General features: G+C 50.5%; 1 protein-coding gene across 1 annotated transcript in view; it reads right to left on the bottom strand.

Annotated features, from left to right (window-relative positions):
- Window positions 1–20193, bottom strand: part of LOC142256432 (phospholipid-transporting ATPase IC-like) — a 165482-nt gene that overhangs the window by 67523 nt on the left and 77766 nt on the right. The window contains exons 11-14 of the mRNA XM_075328118.1: window positions 7735–7823; window positions 7458–7654; window positions 5098–5306; window positions 851–885 (exon numbers count right to left, since the gene is read on the bottom strand). Coding sequence (XP_075184233.1) covers window positions 851–885; window positions 5098–5306; window positions 7458–7654; window positions 7735–7823 — 530 coding nt within the window. The remainder of the gene's footprint in view (window positions 1–850; window positions 886–5097; window positions 5307–7457; window positions 7655–7734; window positions 7824–20193) is intronic.

The following is a 20193-nucleotide window of genomic DNA, read 5'->3' as shown; positions in this document are numbered from 1 at the left end:
GTGTATATGTATGTATACATGCCGCGGGCAGGATGGGGCGGAGCGAGCTGAGCGGGGAAGTGTGGGCTTCCTGCACGTAACTAAGATAAACATCGGGTTACTAACCAAAGCGCTTTGCTTGGATACCCGATGTTTATCTTGGTTACCAGCTTGTGGCAGGCTGCCAGCGATGGCTCCTGCACACTGTAGCTGTAAAAAGCCCTGCTTTTTGCTGCTAGAACCATTCTCGAACGTATCTAGAACTATCGAGCTTTTGCAAAAAGCTCGAGTTCTAGTTCGATCTCGAACAGCCCCAAAAATCACTCGAGCTTAGAACTGGAGAACCTCGAACCGCGCTCAACTCTACTCGCTATACTCATAACAAGTACTGTCTAATACTCGCATATTCATTCTGAATAGCGTGTGCAATGCAAGTCAAGGTGAAAAAGTCGCAATGTAACGTGTAACCCGAATTCTGCACTATTCATGCGAATAGCGAGTGCGGAATTCGGGTTACTCGTTACATTGTGGATTTTTGCCCATTGATTTGCATTGCACACGCTATTCGGAACGAATACACCAGTATTAGACAGTACTTGTTATGAGTACAAGTACTCGCTCAACTCTATAATGTCCTCCATGCTTATACATATAGACAGGAGAGCAAGAACCTTGCATGTCTGTGTGGACAGTGTAGCAGCTTATCTGCTTATACCCACTAGCTCAGAGACAACTGAAAATTAGAGATAGAACCTAAAGAGGGGAAATGGTGAAAATGCAGGATACAAGTAATTCAATGGCCAAAAAAAGGTGTTATTAACTATGAACACACATGACATCTTATTTTACAGTCTTTACAGTTCATACTGACCTCTGTCTTTTTACTATCCATTTTCTTTTGATTACCTGGAAGAAATACCAACATTTTATGATGTGAGCGCTCCTGTGTACAGAAATGATTTTTTATGGTGCAGACTGTAGACTGTAAGCCCAAAAGAGCAGGGCCTCTCCTTTCTCTACCAGTTTGTCATAATTGGTGTCACGATGACTATGGGATAACAGGGAACTGGGGCTCCTAAGCTGTCCCTCAACCTTGAGGGCTTTGTGCTATCCCCAATATAAGAGATACTCCTGATGGTGAAGAGGCCTGAGTCTCCTTTATGGTCCTGCTTCTGACCAGTCCTGATCTGATTCCCTCTCTCCCTCCTTCCAGGTAGGTATGGGACAGGAATGTGATGAAACCCATAGATAAAGATAGACAAGGCAAAATCAAAACTTTGTCACATAGCACGGATACATAGAGGATAAAACCATAAAAGGATCAGGAGGAAAAACAAGAGCAGGAAAAAAGCTACAAAACAACAGGGCTACCCTCCACCACCGCAGAAGCAAAGAGCACAACTTTCACCAGTAAGTCTGGAACATCACACCTCACAGACCAAGGTTAGAATAAACTATAGCTGGTATGGGTGGAAGGATTCCACCAGTATAAATAGGAGCAGATGTGATCGTCCTTCCCACAACATGTGATTAAAGGAGCAAGCAGACCAGCAGAGATTAACTCTTGCTAGCCTGCCTATGAATCAGCACACAGCAGGTTGATGCCCGAGTCTACCTGTGTTGATCCCAGACACCAGAGAAACGACTGGGAGGAGTGTCAGAATCTGCAATGTGAACAGCACCTAACGCCGCCATGACAGTCAGAGAAGTTTGTGCAATACTCCGTGTGACAATTAGTTTGCGCATCATAATTTATCAGTATTTTGTATGTAACTTCTTCTCATGTAAAGCACCAGGGAATCAATAGTGCGCTAAAAATCATTATCAATAATAATTAGAGTGGAAAATAAGTTTTATATCAAAAATACGAAGTTTCTTATTACGAGTCTCTTCACTGAAGTGTTTCTCTTTAGTTCAAATTGTACATTTTAACAAATCCCATAACATCTAAAAGTGGAAAAAAAATAAACTTTCTATCCCTGATGAGCCCCCAAAATTTTTCTAAACTGATGCTGTTGAGGCTGTCTTTTGCTCATGACATTATGACTACCCGAGGGTGAACGAGGTTGGAATCCATAAGGTAAGAAAATGTAATGCTCTAGGTAATATAGGAGAAATGGCACCCCAATTGGAGGTTTCTCTCCCTATTTCATATATGTAATATATATATATATATATATATATATATATATATATATATATATATTATATATATATATATTTTTTTTTATTTTTATTATATATATATATATATATATATATATATACATATATATATATACACACATATATATATATTTATTTATTTTATGTATATATATCTATATATATAATTGCCTTATTCTGTCTGTCTGTCTGTCTGTCTGTCATGCTCCGAAATTGTGTCCTTACGGTGACACAAAGCTGATTGGCCGCTGGGCTCGCCATGGCCCCGCCCCCCCACACGGATTGGCCTCTCGCCCCGGCTCTCTGCAGGCCCTGCCCCCCTCACGCAATGCACGCTCGCTCTGGCCCAACTGACACGGAGCTCCGATTCCCAGGTGAGTACACACACACACATCAGATCACACTCACTCTCACACTCACTCTCACACACACCTCACACATCACAACATGCTGGGATATCGCTTGCTTCTACACCGGCTCCGTCAGGATCCCGGCAGCGCCAGACATAACCTTGCGATGCTGGGATCTTGACGGAGGCCGTGAAAGCTGGTAACCATTATACACATCGGGTAACTAAGGTCCCTTAGTTACCCGATGTGTATCATAGTTACCAGTGTACACCGGCTCACACTCACTCTCACACACACCTCACACACACATCACATCGCATCCACACATCAAGGTCCTGCAGCGGCGGAACATACACACACATAACAGCACACACACACACACACATACACACACAAATCAGATCACACTCACACACACCTCACACATCACATCGCATCCACATACTCACAACATCCTGGGATATCGCTTGCTTCTCGGCGGCGATACTGTGCTGTTGTGAGCTTCCAGGACCTGCCGGGGGATCACATGGCCAGAAGCATGTGATATCCCCGGATGTTGTGAGTATCAGCGCGTATGTGCAATATCGTCAGTGTGTGTGTCTTTGTGTGTGAGTGTATGCGATCGGGTGTGTGTGAGTGTATGCGATCGGGTGTGTGTGAGCGTATGCGATCGGGTGGGTGTGAGTGTATGCGATCGGGTGGGGGTGTGTGGGTGTGTGTGAGTGTATGCGATCGGGTGTGTGTGAGTGTATGCGATCGGGTGTGTGTGAGTGTATGCGATCGGGTGTGTGTGAGTGTATGCGATCGGGTGTGTGTGAGTGTATGCGATCGGGTGTGTGTGAGTGTATGCGATCGGGTGGGTGTGTGTGGGTGTGTGTGAGTGTATGCGATCGGATCTGTGAGTGTCGGCAGAGGAGCACGGCGTGCTGGAGAAGGCTGAGAGGAGAGAGGCTGAACCTGGGGAAGGCTGGGATGGGGAGGCTGATGCTGGAGACGGAGAGGCTGATGCTGGCGCAGCATGGCGGATGGAGCACCTTTGGGAGTGCGCAGCATGGCGGATGGAGCACCTTTGGGAGTGCGCAGCATGGCGGATGGAGCACGTTTGGGAGTGCACAGCATGGCGGATGGAGCACGTTTGGGAGTGCGCAGCATGGCGGATGGAGCACGTTTGGGAGTGCGCAGCATGGCGGATGGAGCATGTTTGGAAATGCGCAGCATGGCGGATGGAGCACGTTTGGGAGTGCGCAGCATGGGGGATGCAGCACGATGGGGAGTGCGGAGTATGGCGGATGGAGCACGTTTGGGAGTGCGCAGCATGGCGGATGGACCACGTTTGGGAGTGCGCAGCATGGCGGATGGAGCACGTTTGGGAGTGCGCAGCATGGGAGATGGAGCACGATGGGGAGTGCGCAGCATGGCGGATGGAGCACGTTTGGGAGTGCGCAGCATGGGGGATGGAGCACGATGGGGAGTGCGCAGCATGGCGGATGGAGCACGTTTGGGAGTGCGCAGCATGGCGGATGGAGCACGTTTGGGAGTGCGCAGCATGGCGAATGGAGCACGTTTGGGAGTGCGCAGGATGGGAGATGGAGCACGATGGGGGGTGCGCAGCATAGGGGATGGAGCACGTTTGGGAGTGCGCAGCATGGCGGATGGAGCACGTTTGGGAGTGCGCAGCATGGGGGATGGAGCACGTTTGGGAGTGCGCAGCATGGCGGATGGAGCACGTTTGGGAGTGCGCAGCATGGGAGATGGAGCACGATGGGGAGTGCGCAGCATGGCGGATGGAGCACGTTTGGGAGTGCGCAGCATGGGGGATGGAGCACGATGGGGAGTGCGCTGCATGGCGGATGGAGCACGTTTGGGAGTGCGCAGCATGGCGGATGGAGCACGTTTGGGAGTGCGCAGGATGGGAGATGGAGCACGATGGGGGGTGCGCAGCATACGGGATGGAGCACGATGGGGAGTGCGCTGCATGGGGGATGGAGCACGATGGGTAGTGCACACCTCCCCCCAACACACACACATACGCGCGCGCGCGCGCACTGCACAACACACCACACCACACACACACACTGGGAACCACAAACAACTGCCCTACACAGACACCCACACACACAGACAACGCTGCACACACAAATATACGCACATACCGCACAACACGCACATTGCACAAAACATACCTCCCCCCAAAACACACCACACACACACAAACTGCGCAACACACACACAACGCTACAGATACACAGCGCTCCACAAACAACGCAACACACAAACAACACCGCTCTCACCCCCCATCACACCCAGACAACATCCAGAACATGTACAGCGCCCTACACAAACACTTGGTAACTACACACAACAACATCTATATATATAACAAAAATCATACATGAACTACACAATACGTAAATTCTAGAATACCCGATGCGTAGAATCGGGCCACCTTCTAGTATATATATATCTAAATATACGCGCCATAGAGTGAGCTTTACACAGTGGTCTACAGCGGTGGTCTACTCTTTTATAAAATCAAAATCATGAAAAAATATCTATTTGCCCAAATTTTCTCAAACCACAATGATCCCCATTAATTATTTACCGTAAGTATTCCCATTAATAGAACACTTTTTGAACGTCATTATATTCTGCGTCAACGTCCCGGTCTTGTCAGTGAATATGTACTCGATTTGACCAAGCTGTTCATTCAGTGATGTTGTCCGGGCCTTGGCTCCTGTGTCTTTCTTTGGGTAGTACATGTGTAAATCCCAGTCAATAAAGTAACTCTGGCCCAAACGAATCATTTCAACACTAAAAAAATAAATAAATAATTAAGCCGAAAAGGTTTTCTCAGTTTCCAAAAAGTTTTTTTTTTTTTTAACTTTATAGCTATTGACAAAAATTAGAGGAAAAAAACAGCAAACTTTGTTAAAAAATAGTGCCACAAATCTCCAGTGGTTGTGTCTGGTACTACAACTGGGCTCCATTTACGTTAATAGGATGGAGCTGCAATACCAGCCACAACCCTTAGAGGAAAGTAGCCTTCTGCTTTTAATTAGAAGGGGATAAATGTTAAAAATGTAAGTCCATTTGGAGATCTTAAAAATATCAAAGCAATTATTCCTTTCTTGCCTTTTTTTATAGTTTATTATACTGTATATATTATTTCAGAGTTGCCAACTTTGTTTTCTGTTTAAATCTTCTCTTATGCGGCACAAATGGGAACCTGGATGAGTCTCCACTCCATTTACACCTTCGGCCTGGGACAGCTCATAGAGTCCCACGGCTTTCAGTATCATCTCTACGCTGATGACACACAGATCTACCTCTCTGGACCTGACATCACCTCTCTACTAACCAAAATCCCACAATGTCTGTCTGCTATTTCATCTTTCTTTTCTGCTCAATTTCTAAAACTGAACATGGACAAAATAGAGTTCATTGTCTTTCCTCCTCCTTACTCAACCCCCCCAACAGATCTAGTCATCAAAGTCCATGGCTGCTCACTTTCCCCAGTCCTGCATCCTCGCTACCTGGGGGTGACCCTCATCTCTGCTCTCTCCTTGAAGCCACACATGCAAGTCCTCTTCACCTCCTGCCGCCTTCAACTCAAAAATATTTCCCGGATTCATATATTCCTTTCCCAAGAAGCTGCAAAAATACAAGTGCATGCCCTTATTATCTCCCACCTGGATTATTGCAGCCTCCTGCTCTGTTACCTTCTTTCTAACAGTCTCACACCCCTACAATCTATCCTAAACTCTGCCGACCAACTAATCCACTTGTCCCCCTGCTACTCCCTGACCTCTCATCTCCGCCAATGCATTCTCTGGCTTCCCATCGCCCAACGACTCCAGTTTAAAACACTAATCATGACCTACAAAGCCATCCACAACCTGTCTCCTCTCTACATCTGTGACCTGGTCTCCCGGTACTTACCTGCACGTAACCTCCGATCCTCACAAGATCTCCTTCTCTACTCCCCTCGCAAATCCTTTTCTTACAATCGCATACCAGATTTCTCCCGAGCTTCCCCCATACTCTGGAACTCTATATCCCAACACATCAGACTCTCACTTACCTTGGAAAGCTTCAATGGGAACCTGAAGACCCACCTCTTCTGAGAACCCTACAACCTGCAGTGACACTTAGTCCACTATAGCGCCGAACGTCCATCTCTACCCTCACCTATCCCTTGCAGACTGTGTCCTCTCTCCTCCTGTAGACTGTGAACCCTTGCGGGCAGGGTCCTCTCTCCTCCTATAGACTGTGAACCCTCACGGGCAGGGACCTCTCTCCTTCTGTAGACTGTGAACCCTCGTGGGCAGGGTCCTCTCTCCTCTTGTAGACTGTGAACCCTCATAGGCAGGGTCCTCTCTCCTCTTGTAGACTGTGAACCCTCGTGGGCAGTGTCCTCTCTCCTCCTGTAGACTGTGAACCCTCGTGGGCAGTGTCCTCTCTCCTCCTGTAGACTGTGAACCCTCGTGGGCAGTGTCCTCTCTCCTCCTGTAGACTGTGAACCCTCGCGGGCAGGGTCCTCTCTCCTCCTATACCAGTCTGTGCATTGTACTGCCTATGATTATTGTACTTGTCCCTATTATGTGTAGCCCTTTTCACATGTAAAGCCCCATGGAATAAATGGCACTATAATAATAATAATAACAATGACAACTCATGTCCAAGCTCAGTCTAGCACTGTTGTTACGTCTCTCCACCATGCTGTACACTGCAGTTTATGACACATATTCATCATATACTATTCCTCCTGTTTTAACTATTAGAACCTTTTAGTCCAAGGTTTAGACCTTTGCACACATGCTAACAACTATGTGATAAATCAGTGTTTAAATATCAGGTCACATTAATTATAAAAATATTCATTAGCATAGTCGCCAATCGATACCTTATTCTTGCACTTACATTATTACTTAATGATTTTCATATAGTATATATGTGTTGTACCTTACATAGAGGGATATGGGCACCATTGTATTTAGAACAATGATGTATCCCCAAAAGCCGAGAAATCCCCGGTAGTTTGGCGAGTAGTCATTCCCGTCGTACATATACCAAGACGTGTTCCCGCTGTTTATATCATTTTCCCAAAATGTCTGACCGATTGCTAAACCAGCTGCGCTCAGGATGAGCAGGACGAATATCTGTAAGATACATATATACGGTGTATATAGGAGGAATACAGGATACAGGATATACTATAACGATGGCGGAGGATTTTTACCATGTACACCATTCCGTTCATAAGATGATCGATTTTGGTTCTTTTCAGAGTTGATTTTCCGCTGTTTTTCATAATTTTAGTGTCTGACCCTAAGAAATTTAAAAAAAAAACATTAAATACATGTTTTTTTTTCTATATCAAGAAAATTGATTAAAAATAAGAGGTGTTTGGATGTTTACGTCTCGCTCATCTCCGCCCCTCCACTTCTATTGGCCGGCGGCTGTTTGACGTCGCTGTGACGCCGAACGTCCCTCCCCCTTTAGGAAGAGGATGTTCGCCGCCCACAGCGACGTCGCACAGCAGGTAAGTACGTGTGACGGGGGTTTCATGACTTTGTGCGACACGGGTAGCGATTTGCCCGTGACGCACAAACGACGGGGGTGGGTACGATCGATCGTGAAATCGCACGATCGGTCGTCTCGTGTAAAGCAGGCATAACTTTGCTGACTGTCATGGCGGCGGCAGGATCTATTCAGGCTACTGATTCTGACACTACAGTACGTCTGATAGCTTCTCTGATGTCTGTAATCAGCACAGGCTGACTCAGGAGTCGACCAACAGATTGGTTGTTCATAGGCAGGCTACTAAGAGTTAATCTCTGATAGTCTGTTTGTAAGTCATCTTTGATCACATGTTGTTGGGGAACCAATCACATCTGCTCTCCTCCTATATGTTGGTTGGACACTTCCGTTAGTGCCAGCTATAGTTTATCTTAGCTGGTCTGACGAGGTGTTCTGATCCAGACTAACTGGTGGTTATAGTACTAGTTCTTGTGTGTGGTTGTGGAATTAACCCTTGTTTTCTTTTCATCACTACCTTCCTGCTGTTTCTTTTCTCTTGAATCTCTCAGTGTTGGTTCCTGTGAGTCTGCAGTATGTCAGAGTTTTGGTTTTCTCCCGTCAGTCTCTATCTGTGTTTCCATCTCTCCTGCCCCTTTCTTCCCGGGTGGGAGAGGGGGAATAAGATCAGTTCTGGTCAGGAGCATAGCCAGGCATGGTACTCAGGCATCTGGGTTGTTGTGGACGGGGGACGGGCCGCTGAAGGGGGGTTGCTCGGATCCAGGTTCGTTACTGCGGCTCGCGTGGTGGCCGGACCCGGGCTCGTACGGCTGGCCGTCCTCGCAACCGTAGAAAGGGAGTATTTATAGGGGATTGATTTGTCGGTGACACCACCCATGGGTTGCGGTGAGGGATGGTGACACTGCTGCTGCCTGGTGATGGGGAGGCCGGGGCTGATAGAGCAGGGCAGCAGGATGGAATCTCCTCCACGGGTAGGGGAGGTGTAGTCCCGGGGCCCGGGTGTACGGGAGTAATGGCTGTTGAAGGTGACATGCAGGGTTGGACCGGTGGTAAATGGTGTACTTACAGTTCACAAGAATTGCACACAGAGTCCAGTGGTAAACCAAATCGCCAGTGACCGGTCGCCTCCGGCGGGTATATTCGGGTCCCACACCCGGGTGTAATAAACAAGTGTCCCTTCCTCCTGCACTCAGTGTTTGTGTCTTCACTGGGCAACTCCGCTTGGAACGGTGAAGTCCACTCCCAAAACTGTGTATGTTGGGAGCTGTGGCCCGCAAAATCTGACCCTTGGGATCTCTGTGGGTTCTGACGGACACCCTATCCCCCGCGTTGGGCTTCCGTTTCGCTCTCTGGGCTTCTGTAGAACAAGGCCTGAAACCTTGTCCTTGGCTGGTAAATTGACAAGGGGGCTTGCAACCTTCCTCGTCCTAGGGTCAAGGCATCCAGACTGTGCACGGCCTCCAGATTGGATTCCCGCTGTCGGCACCGGCGGGCTACAACCCAGCCCCAGTCCACTTAAGGTCTCCCGCGACCGGATCTCCGTCGCCTGTGGTCCTGCTTGCCGTCTGCTACCTAGTCTGGTAGTCCAGGGGCCCCAATCCCTGACTCCACTACTTGACTTCTCCTCTCAACTCAACTAAGCTCCACTCTCAACTCTCGCTAAAACTCGACTCCCTTGTTCCCTCCCAGAACACATCAGGACCCCTAGGTGGACGCTCCCATCCACCTGGTCCCGCCCACTGGTGTGTCCTTATCGTCACAAGGGGGTGACTAGGCTTTAATGGCTGTGTGTTGTACCTGGGCGTGGGTTTTGTGTTGGTATGCCAAGGAGGCTGGAGTTTTGGTACAACCTCTGTGACTACCTGGTTTTGCCAGGACATCACACCACCATTAGGGGTAACACTGAGGTTAAGGATAGCCTAGGGACCCCGAACTTGAGGGAAAGCTTAGGAGCTGAGTTGAGTTACATTGTGACGGATACAACCAAAGGCTGACGGATCCATTGACTTATATTGGGGTTCATTAAGTTCCCCGATTGTGTCTGTCATTTTCATGGAAAAAAAGGCACCGCAAATGGAGGAATCTACATCATGAACTCTTGATTGAATTGCACCCCAGCTACAATTATTACATTTCTTGGTTAAAACTTTTATTTAAGAAGACCCTTCACTGTTTTGTTAACGTACACTGAGTATTTCCAATTACTGCCGAGTCACTGATTCTGGAACAGTTTTTCTTTTTCTTCTGTGCCCCTCCATTCCAGAGATATGCCCCTCGATAATAACTGTGCACGTTTTCCCTTCTGTCAGCCCGGTATATACCACAGAACCTCTCTGTGGGCGTTTCCTTTTTTCTCTTACAGTGGCCAATCAAAAAACAGCCACTCCCACAGGTAAGTTCTGTAGTACACGCCCAGTGCATGGAAAGGAAAGTTTGCTTCATTATTACCAGGGGGGCATAACTGGAACCGAGGGGCACAGAAGAAAAACTAAAACTGTTTCAGAATCAGTAGAGCAAAGGGAATTAGAGGATGTACTCAGTTTACAGAGAAAAATCCAATGAATGTTCCTCCTTTAAGGAGACGTTTTATACTGATTTTCCATGGGTGAATGATTAGGTATATGGAGAGCAGCGGTAGCAGTCATGTTCAAATCCTAGCTCCCAAGGGGACACAAAAGATTATAAAGACATTAGGAAATGGTGATAACTGGGGCTCTGATGCAAATTTTGCACTGGGACCCAGACATTTTAAAACAGACTACCTCCAGACTTTAAAAGCTGTGTGACTATTAATATAGAGCCATCCAGTCTACTGAAAAAGTCCTGAATCATATGTGGTACCCCTATGGTTAGGCGCTACAGGGGAATACAGCACCTTAACATCAAGGTGCAGTGCTCTTTGGTCACAGGTGAAAGAGAGAGTAAATGCAGAGTCTTATATTAGACTAGAAGGTGGCCCGATTCTACGCATCGGGTATTCTAGAATTTACGTATTGTGTAGTTAATGTATGATTTTTGTTATATATATATATATATATATATAGATGTTGTTGTGTGTAGTTACCAAGTGTTTGTGTAGGGCGCTGTACATGTTCTGGGTGTTGTCTGGGTGTGGCGGGGGGTGAGAGCGGTGTTGTTTGTGTGTTGCGTTGTGTGTGTTGCGTTGTTTGTGGAGCGCTGTGTGTGTGTTGCGCGGTTTGTGTGGGGTGTGTGTGTGTGTTTTGGTGGGAGATATGTTTTGTGCAATGTGTGTGTTGTGCGGCATGTGCGTATATTTGTGTGTGCCGCGCTGTTTGTGTGTTGGGTGTCTGTGTAGGGCGGTGTTTGTGGTTCCCAGTGTGTGTGTGGTGTGTTGTGCAGTGCGTGTGTGGCGGTGTGTGTGTGTGTTTTGGGGGGAGGTGTGCACCCCCCATCGTGCTCCATCCCCCATGCTGCGCACCCCCATCGTGCTCCATCCCCTATGCTGCGCACCCCCCATCATGCTCCATCCCCCATGCTGCGCACCCCCCATCGTGCTCCATCCCCCATGCTGCGCACTCCCCATCGTGCTCCATCCCCCATGCTGCCCACTCCCCATCGTGCTCCATCCCCCATGCTGCGCAATCCCCATCGTGCTTCATCCCCCATGCTGCGCACCCCCCATCGTGCTCCAATCCCCATGCTGTGCACCCCAATCGTGCTCCATCCCCATTCTGCGCACTCCCCATCGTGCTCCATCCCCCATGGTGCGCACTCCCCATCGTGCTCCATCCCCCATGCTGCGCACCCCCCATCGTGCTCCATCCCCTATGCTGCTCACCCCCATCGTGCTCCATCCCCCATGCTGCGCACCCCCCATCGTGCTCCATCCCCCATGCTGCGCACCCCCCATCGTGCTCCATACCCCATGCTGCGCACCCCCATCATGCTCCATCCCCCATGCTGCGCACCCCCCATCGTGCTCCATTCCCCATGCTGCCCACCCCCATCGTGCTCCATCCCCCATGCTGCGCACCCCCCATCGTGCTCCATCCCCCATGCTGCGCACCTCCCATCATGCTCCATCCCCCATTCTGCGCACTCCCCATCGTGCTCCATCCCCCATGCTGCGCACTCACCATCGTGCTCCATCCCCCATGCTGCGCACCCCCCATCGTGCTCCATCCCCCATGCTGCGCACCCCTCATCGTGCTCCATCCCCCATGCTGCGCACTCCCCATCATGCTACATCCCCCATGCTGCGCACCCCCCATCGTGCTCCATCCCCCATGCTGCGTATCCCCCATTGTGCTCCATCCCCCATGCTGCGCACCCCCATCATGCTCCATCCCCCATGCTGCACACTCCCCATCGTGCTCCATCCCCCATGCTGCGCACCCCCCATCGTGCTCCATCCCCCATGCTGCGCACCCCTCATCGTGCTCCATCCCCCATGCTGCGCACTCCCCATCATGCTACATCCCCCATGCTGCGCACCCCGCATCGTGCTACATCCCCCATGCTGCGCACCCCCATCGTGCTCCATCCCCCATGCTGCGCACTCCCCATCGTGCTCCATCCCCCATGCTGTGCACTCCCCATCGTGCTCCATCCTCCATGCTGCGTACTCCCCATCGTGCTCCATCCCCCATGCTGCGCACCCCCCATCGTGCTCCATCCCCCATGCTGCGCACCCCCCATCGTGCTCCATCCCCCATGCTGCACACTCCCCATCGTGCTCCATCCCCCATGCTGCGCACTCCCCATCGTGCTCACCCCCCATCGTGCTCCATCCCCCATGCTGCGCACCCCCCATCGTGCTCCATCCCCCATGCTGCGCACCCCCCATCGTGCTCCATCCCCCATGCTGCACACTCCCCATCGTGCTACATCCTCCATGCTGCGCACCCCCCATCGTGCTACATCCCCCATGCTGCGCACCCCATCGTGCTCCATCCCCCATGCTATAATAGTTCTCCTATTATACTCAGAGAGGAGTATAATAGGAGGACTATAATAGGAGGAGTAGTCCTGGGGGAAGAGGAGTATAATGCCGGCTCCCTGCACATGTGTACCGGGAGCCGGTGAACGCTGGTAACTATGATACACATCGAGTAACTAAGGGACCTTAGTTACCCGATGTGTATAATGGTTACCAGCGTTCACCGGCTCTGTCACGATCCCAGCAGCGCAATGTTATGTCTGGCGATGCGTGCGGAGGGCCGGGGCGAGCGGCCAATCCATGCGGAGAGCGGGGCCAGGCCGAGGCGAGCGACCAATCCGTGGGGGGGCGGGGCAAGGCCGCTGGGGAGCCGGTGTACACTGGTAACTATGATACACATCGGGTAACTAAGGGACCTTAGTTACCTGATGTGTATAATAGTTACCAGCGTTCACCGGCTCCGTCACGATCCCAGCAGCGCAAGGTTATGTCTGGCGATGCGTGCGGAGGGCCGGGGCGAGCGGTAAATCCGTGCGGGGGGGCGGGGCCAGGCCGAGGCGAGCGACCAATCCGTGGGGGGCGGGGCCAGGCCGAGCCAGCGGCCAATCAGACGGTTGTCACTGTAAGGACCCAATTTTGGAGCAAGACAGACAGACAGGCAGACAGACAGACAGACAGACAGACAGACAGATAGAATAAGGCAATTATATATATAGATTAACATTGACTCAGCAGCCCCTACCTTCATATTCCTGGGACTGTTTATATAGTAGGTCCATGGGGGGGTGGAGCCTAGCTGAGCGTGAGACGCGACATGATTGACAGGACGACTGGGTGACAGTTAGGGAGTTAACAGTCAGTCAATAAGGAGTGACAAGAAGAGACGAGAGTAAATTGATGACTGAAAGAAGGGCTAGAAATAACATAGGCCCGACGTCCTGAGCGAGGATACCCCAAAAGAAAAGAAAGACAGGAAAAGGGGTAACCCAGACAGAAACGGGACGCTTTAGGTCTGGCGAGAACCGGCTGAAGAGTTCAGGTCGACACCGGTATAACGGAACCGAGGAGGTTTGTCAGGTTTTTCCCCAAACCATTGACCATTAACCTGGGATCTTAAATAAGAGGAGTCCGGGTACCCATCAAGAGTCTGACTACGAACCCCAAGCTGAGTTCACGACGCTGTTGCGGGATAGATAAAGAAACCATGAAGCATCAGACCCCTGGGAAAACCAGTGACGAGACTGACGAGTGGGTTAAAGAGGGAGTCACAGAGCCCTCAGAGCAGGGACCGAGAAAGAGACAAAGAAAGGTTACCTCAGAGAGAGACTCGGTCATTAAATCTCCTCCGAAACTTGTGACCATTGGCCTTTTGGTAACCAAACTGTTTCTGCTGTGAACTGTGCAAAACAAACCAGATGCTAGTAAAAAGGACTTGTTTGAACTGATGTGGACTCGGTTTATCGTCTCTCCGCCGTTCGACATGACCCTGCGACATCAGAGAAGAAGGCAGCCATCACCGCTCGGTCGCTTCCCTCCTGGTCAGTGACCCGCCGCCCTAAGGTAAAATAGCTCCACCTGTGGGGAGCTGAGAGATCTTAAGCTGCCGTTATCATCGCCTCAGAGGTCGGCCGAGGGCAGCGCTGGTCTATCCTGCTTACCAGACACCACAGGTGGCGTCACGTATATCCCCAAAATCATTCCTGTACCCCATTCCACAGCCGCAGAGTGAGCGCCCAGGGCACGAACCCGGGACCGACCACCTGTGATAACCCCATCGAGAGTAAAGTATTCATAGTCCCGGCGCCAGAGTACCCCACTATCGAAAACGCTGATGGTCGACTCACATACATGTCTAGATCTCCAGGATTATGGATGACTATGAATGACCAAGCAGATTTGCTATCTCTAAGGTGGACTTTTATCTTCATTGTTGATAGATGCAACCACATATGGTGGAATTCGAGAGCAGAGACCAATAGCCTTAAAATGCTGGATCTGGCAAAACAAACCTTAGCCTATGTTTTCCAAAGTAATGGCCAATGTTGACCTTCTTTCCAAGAAACTTGATCATGACCATGTCTGAAAAGCAATGACCTCTGATGGGTGCAGTTGTGTAGAGCGTTGGATATCTATGGCACCTACTCTTACAGCAGGTCAAGAGTAGACCATGAAGGTGCATCACATACACATTAATTTTACTCTCCATAGAAGTCAATTGTAAGAAGTTCTCTTACCTAAGTTTTGTGTACCATTGCCAAGAACATAAAAAGAACCTGGTGTGAAAACCCTTCCTTAGTATATTTGTAGAGCGTCTAGGGGAGGCAGTAGTAGTCGTGCGTACAGGGGCTGCCAAGCCGCAGCAAAAAGCCATTTGGTAATGACTCGCCCACCCCAGGGCTATGGGACACCCGGTGCCGGACCGGACTAGTCCGGTGGTAGTCAGTGGTGGCTGGGCCCGGCTCCGTGGCCCTGGTGGGTGTCAGTTGAATATGTGGCTTGAATTAAAGTTTGTGTTCGTGACGCCACCTGTGGTATGCGGCTACTAAGCCGCCGCTGCTGTGTGAGGCCTCCGGGATGATGTTATGGCAGCAATGGTAGTACTGCTCCCCACAGGTGGAGCAATGCCCGGGGCACGGTTGGTGTTTGTGGAAGTCTATGGTGCTGCGTGACTAACACGGTGCAGGGCCGACCAGCAATGAAAGAAACAGGCACAAACAGTAGTCTCTTTACCTTTTCCTCTTTTACTCGGCAGAAACTTAGTCCAGGGAGACCGTCACAGATGGTAAAGATGATCCGGCCGGCCTGGAAGTGCCTGGGGTGATCTTTGGCCAGTTGAGTATGAGGCCTACTCCTTAATCTTTCTCTGCTGTGTTAGGACACTGCACTTTGGGTTTGCAATTGCCCTCTTGCTGCTGGGACTTGTTGTTCGTCCCCTTTTCTGTGTGGTAGACTGCGCAGGCCCTCTCTGGTGCTACTCTGCTGGAGTCTACACCGGGCCCTTGGGATGCAGCTGTACCTTCAGATTGCTTCTGGGACAGGGGGCTTACAGCTCTCCTGCCCTCCGGATTCAGCTACCAGGGATGGATTTTATGCCCTGGCAACTACAGACTCCGATGTCCGAGTCCCTGCTGTGCCTCTCTGCTCCCCTTGCTTCACTGGGCCAAGCTATCCCAGCTCTAGGCCCCAGTTTACAAGGCAGCACTACTCTGCGTCTGCACTCTTTCACTCCTGTCTCCAGACTAACCACCACTTCCTCCTTCCAGCCAGACTTAAGGAATGCTCCCTGAAGTTCCAGGTTCAGAGCTCCCCCTGCTGGCCGGAGGGAGAACTGTGTTGAGTGTTAACTTACTGGCCAATAGATCTCCCAATTACCTCCAGGCTCAGCATTAACCCTTTTGGGAGGGCAATGCTGTTGTGGCGACCAGGTCCTGGGGCGCCACACTCCCCCTTAGTTAAATTCAGTACTCCCGGACTGTAGAAACAAACATGACATGTTAGAACATTTCATCCCATTATGGGAGGCGCAAATACTTTAACGTTACAACCTTAAACATTACTATAAGAGTCCAGTGTGGCTCCCTGCCGGGTGTCCATTACACTGCTCCATGGGGGACCCGCCGCGTTCAAACCCCCAACGTAGGCTCTGGGCGTGCGTCAGAGCATTGATGACCCCACTCTATGCACGCCGGACGGGTTTTTCTTCAGGGGTGTTGAGCACACTGGTGCTAACTATGAACAATTTAGGTGTTGGCCACCCATAGTCCAGTGGCCCAATTGTCCATTTTCGCAATCAAAGAAAAAGAAAACATTTTGTACACAACATGACAGACATTTTGCATAACTATTTACATTCTAATAAGTACTCTTTCCCTTATACAGTTGACTCCCTATACCTTAGAGGGGGTTGTCCCCGAGTGCTGCGCTGGGACCTACGTAGCTCTGGTGTTTGCCCCTGACTACGTGGTGCGTCTTCTATCTCAGCACTACAGGTGGGCCTAACCCCCATAGGTAAGCGTGATGGTTGCCTTTGTGATCTAAGAGTCACCAAGGGTATGACAGGTTCACCACTGACAGGGGGTTGATCCTCCTGTTCCACTGCTGGCGTGTCATCTCGTGCTGGAGCGGACGATTCTTTAGGTGGATCCGGAACCTTTTCCGTTTCTGGCTCGACCAACTGCGGAAACGTCAAAACTGGTACCACTATGGCATTGTTTATTCGGGTCCAAGTTTTGGGGAACTTTCCAAGGATGGTTTGAATCATCTCCCCTTCTTTCTCTTGACTTTGGGGACTTCCTTGTACTCCTTCCATTTCTCTTTGGATTCTGCACCGTTCTGTATCCCAATCCTCTATTTCTTGAACCGCCTCAGGCGACACAGTCCCCATCTCAAAGTCTACAGGCAACTTGCCTGGTCTGGCTCGCATCAGGTAAGCGGGGCTGCAGTTGGTCGAATTCACTGGGATGTGGTTGTACAGGTCTACCAGATCTGGCAACTTTTCTGGCCATTGGTTCCTTTCCTCCAGCGGTAGGGTCTTCAGCATATCAATAACCACATGGTTCATTTTCTCGCACAGTCCATTGGTTTGGGGGTGGTACGGTGTGGTTCGGATTTTCTTACAACCGTACATGTTACAGAACTCTTGGAACACTTCAGCCTCGAATGCAGGACCCTGATCAGTCAGTACCCTTTCCGGATAGCCGTGAGGTCGGCAAAAGGATGCCTGGAACGCTCTAGCTGCTGTCCTGGCTGTCTGGTCCTTCACAGGCACTACTACCAGGAAACGAGAGTAATGGTCCACAATGGTGAGGGCGTACACATAGCCTGACCGGCTTGGTGTTAACTTCACGTGGTCCAGGGCCACCAACTCCAGGGGCTGCTTTGTGACAATTGGCTGCAAGGGAGACCTTTGGCTGGCATCGTCTTTCCGCCTCAGGTTACACGGGCCACAGTCTCGGCACCACTTCTCGATCATCTTTCTCATGTGCACCCAATAGAACCGATCACGGAGTAGGGCCTCCAACTTCTTCCACCCGAAGTGTCCTGCGTTATCATGATACGCTGCTAGGACCATTGGAGCATCTCTCTGCGGAACCACTATCTGCCAGACAAGTTCATTTGTTCGATAGTTGACATATCTCTTGCAGAGCTTGCCTTGGTAGGTGAACAGTCGTCCCCTCTCCTTCCACAGCTGCTGGGCTTCCTCTGGAGCGTCTGGGCCAAGATGGGTCTCAGCTTGCGCTAGCTTCTCTTTGACCAATCGCACGGCCGGGTCACCGTTCTGTGTTTCTTCCCAATTATGGTGGAGTAAGGGGTTGACCGAGACCCCGTGCTGGCTTGAGCGCTTCACTCCCACAGCATGCTCACACTGGGACACACCTTGGTGATGGAAAGCCGGTAACTCTATCTCTTCGAGTTCATCCATGTCTTCTCCAGACTCGGGCAAGTGAGGCATTCTGGACAGCGCATCAGCATTGTTATTCTTCTTGCCAGCCCGATACTTGATGGTAAAGTCAAAGTTAGACAGCCGGGCCATCCATCGCTGTTCCATCGCACCTAACTTGGCTGTTGCCAGGTGTGTCAACGGATTGTTGTCCGTGAAGATGGTGAACTTGGCCGATGCCAGATAGTGCTTGAAGCGTTCAGTCACTGCCCAAACAATAGCGAGGAACTCCAGCTTGAAGGAACTGTAGTTTTCTGGATTCCTTTCTGTGGGCCGAAGCTTCCTACTGGCGTACGCTATCACCCTCTCTCTGCCTCCCTGTACCTGGGACAGAACTGCTCCCAGTCCCACGTTGCTGGCGTCTGTATACAGTACAAACGGTTGGCTGTAGTCAGGGTAGGCCAGAATTTCTTCTCCCGTGAGAGCCCCTTTCAGCCGGACAAAGGATGTTTCCAGTTGGCTGCTCCATTCAAATGGAGGGCTCTGCTTCTTAGCCTGCTTTGGCTGGCCCACCAGGAGATCTTGAAGGGGCGCTGCTATCTTGGTGAAACCATCAATGAACCTTCGGTAGTAGCCCACCAGTCCAAGGAACTGCCGCACCTCCTTCACTGTGGTGGGTCTTGGCCAGTCCTTGATTACAGTGACTTTCTCCGGATCAGGTGCCACACCTTCTGCGCTGACCACATGACCCAGGTACTGTACCTTTGGCTTCAAGAGGTGACATTTGGACGGCTTGATCTTCAGGCCATATTTCGACAAGGATTCAAACACTTCTGCTAAGTGCTTCAGGTGGTCCTCATAAGTCTTGGAGTAGACTATTACGTCATCCAGGTACAACAGCACGGTTTCAAAGTTGTGGTGGCCCAAGCAGCACTCCATCAACCTTTGGAATGTCCCTGGGGCGTTGCAGAGCCCGAATGGCATACAATTGAACTCACAGAGGCCCATTGGTGTCGTGAATGCAGTCTTCTCCTTGTCCGCCTCTGCCACGGGAACCTGCCAATACCCACTGGTGAGATCCAAGGTGGAGAAATAGTTAGCTGACTTTAAGGCTGTTAGTGACTCCTCTATTCTGGGCAGTGGATAAGCATCTTTATGTGTAATGCGGTTAATTTGCCTGTAATCTACACACATTCTCATTGTACCATCTTTTTTCTTTACGAGCACTAGTGGAGCTGCCCAGGGGCTACAACTATCTCTGATAACCCCAGCCTCCTTCATTTCCCGTAACATTTCCTTGGCACACTGATACTGTGCGGGGGGTACAGGGCGGTATCTCTCTTTAATGGGATGATGATCACCCGTGGGGATTTGATGTTTAACCCCTTTCACCTGCCCAAAATCTAGGGGGTGTTTGCTGAAGACCCGCTCGTACTCCTGTACCACCCGGTAAACCCCATGCTTTTGGTGCGAGGGGGTGGAGTCGGTGCCTACATGTAATTTTTGGCACCAGTCTTCCGGCTGCCCCTTGGAGCCATTGTCTTCCGCCTGGTCGGACGGGATCAAGGGTTCCACTGCTTTAATGGTATTGTTACTGACAGTGTACAGTTTTGCTACAGTGGCGTACCGGGGCAATTTGGCCTCCTCCTCCCCACAATTCAGGACACGGACGGGCACTCTCCCCTTGCGGACGTCCGCTACCCCTCTGGCTATCAGGACTCCAGGCCTACTGTCTGAATACACTGGTTCTACCAAGGCATGGTAATCCTGACCCTTGAGGCCTATTGCTGCCCGACACCATATCAACATTTCACTTCTTGGGGGTATTACAATGGGGAGGGGGTCACTTACCCTCACACTGCCAATTTCTCCTCCGGCTA

The sequence above is a fragment of the Anomaloglossus baeobatrachus genome, chromosome 1, assembly GCF_048569485.1.
Source record: "Anomaloglossus baeobatrachus isolate aAnoBae1 chromosome 1, aAnoBae1.hap1, whole genome shotgun sequence".
NCBI classification, from domain to species: Eukaryota; Metazoa; Chordata; class Amphibia; order Anura; family Aromobatidae; genus Anomaloglossus; species Anomaloglossus baeobatrachus.
The sequence above is the reverse complement of the archived record's forward strand: the minus strand, read 5'-3'. Positions and strand labels throughout refer to the sequence as shown.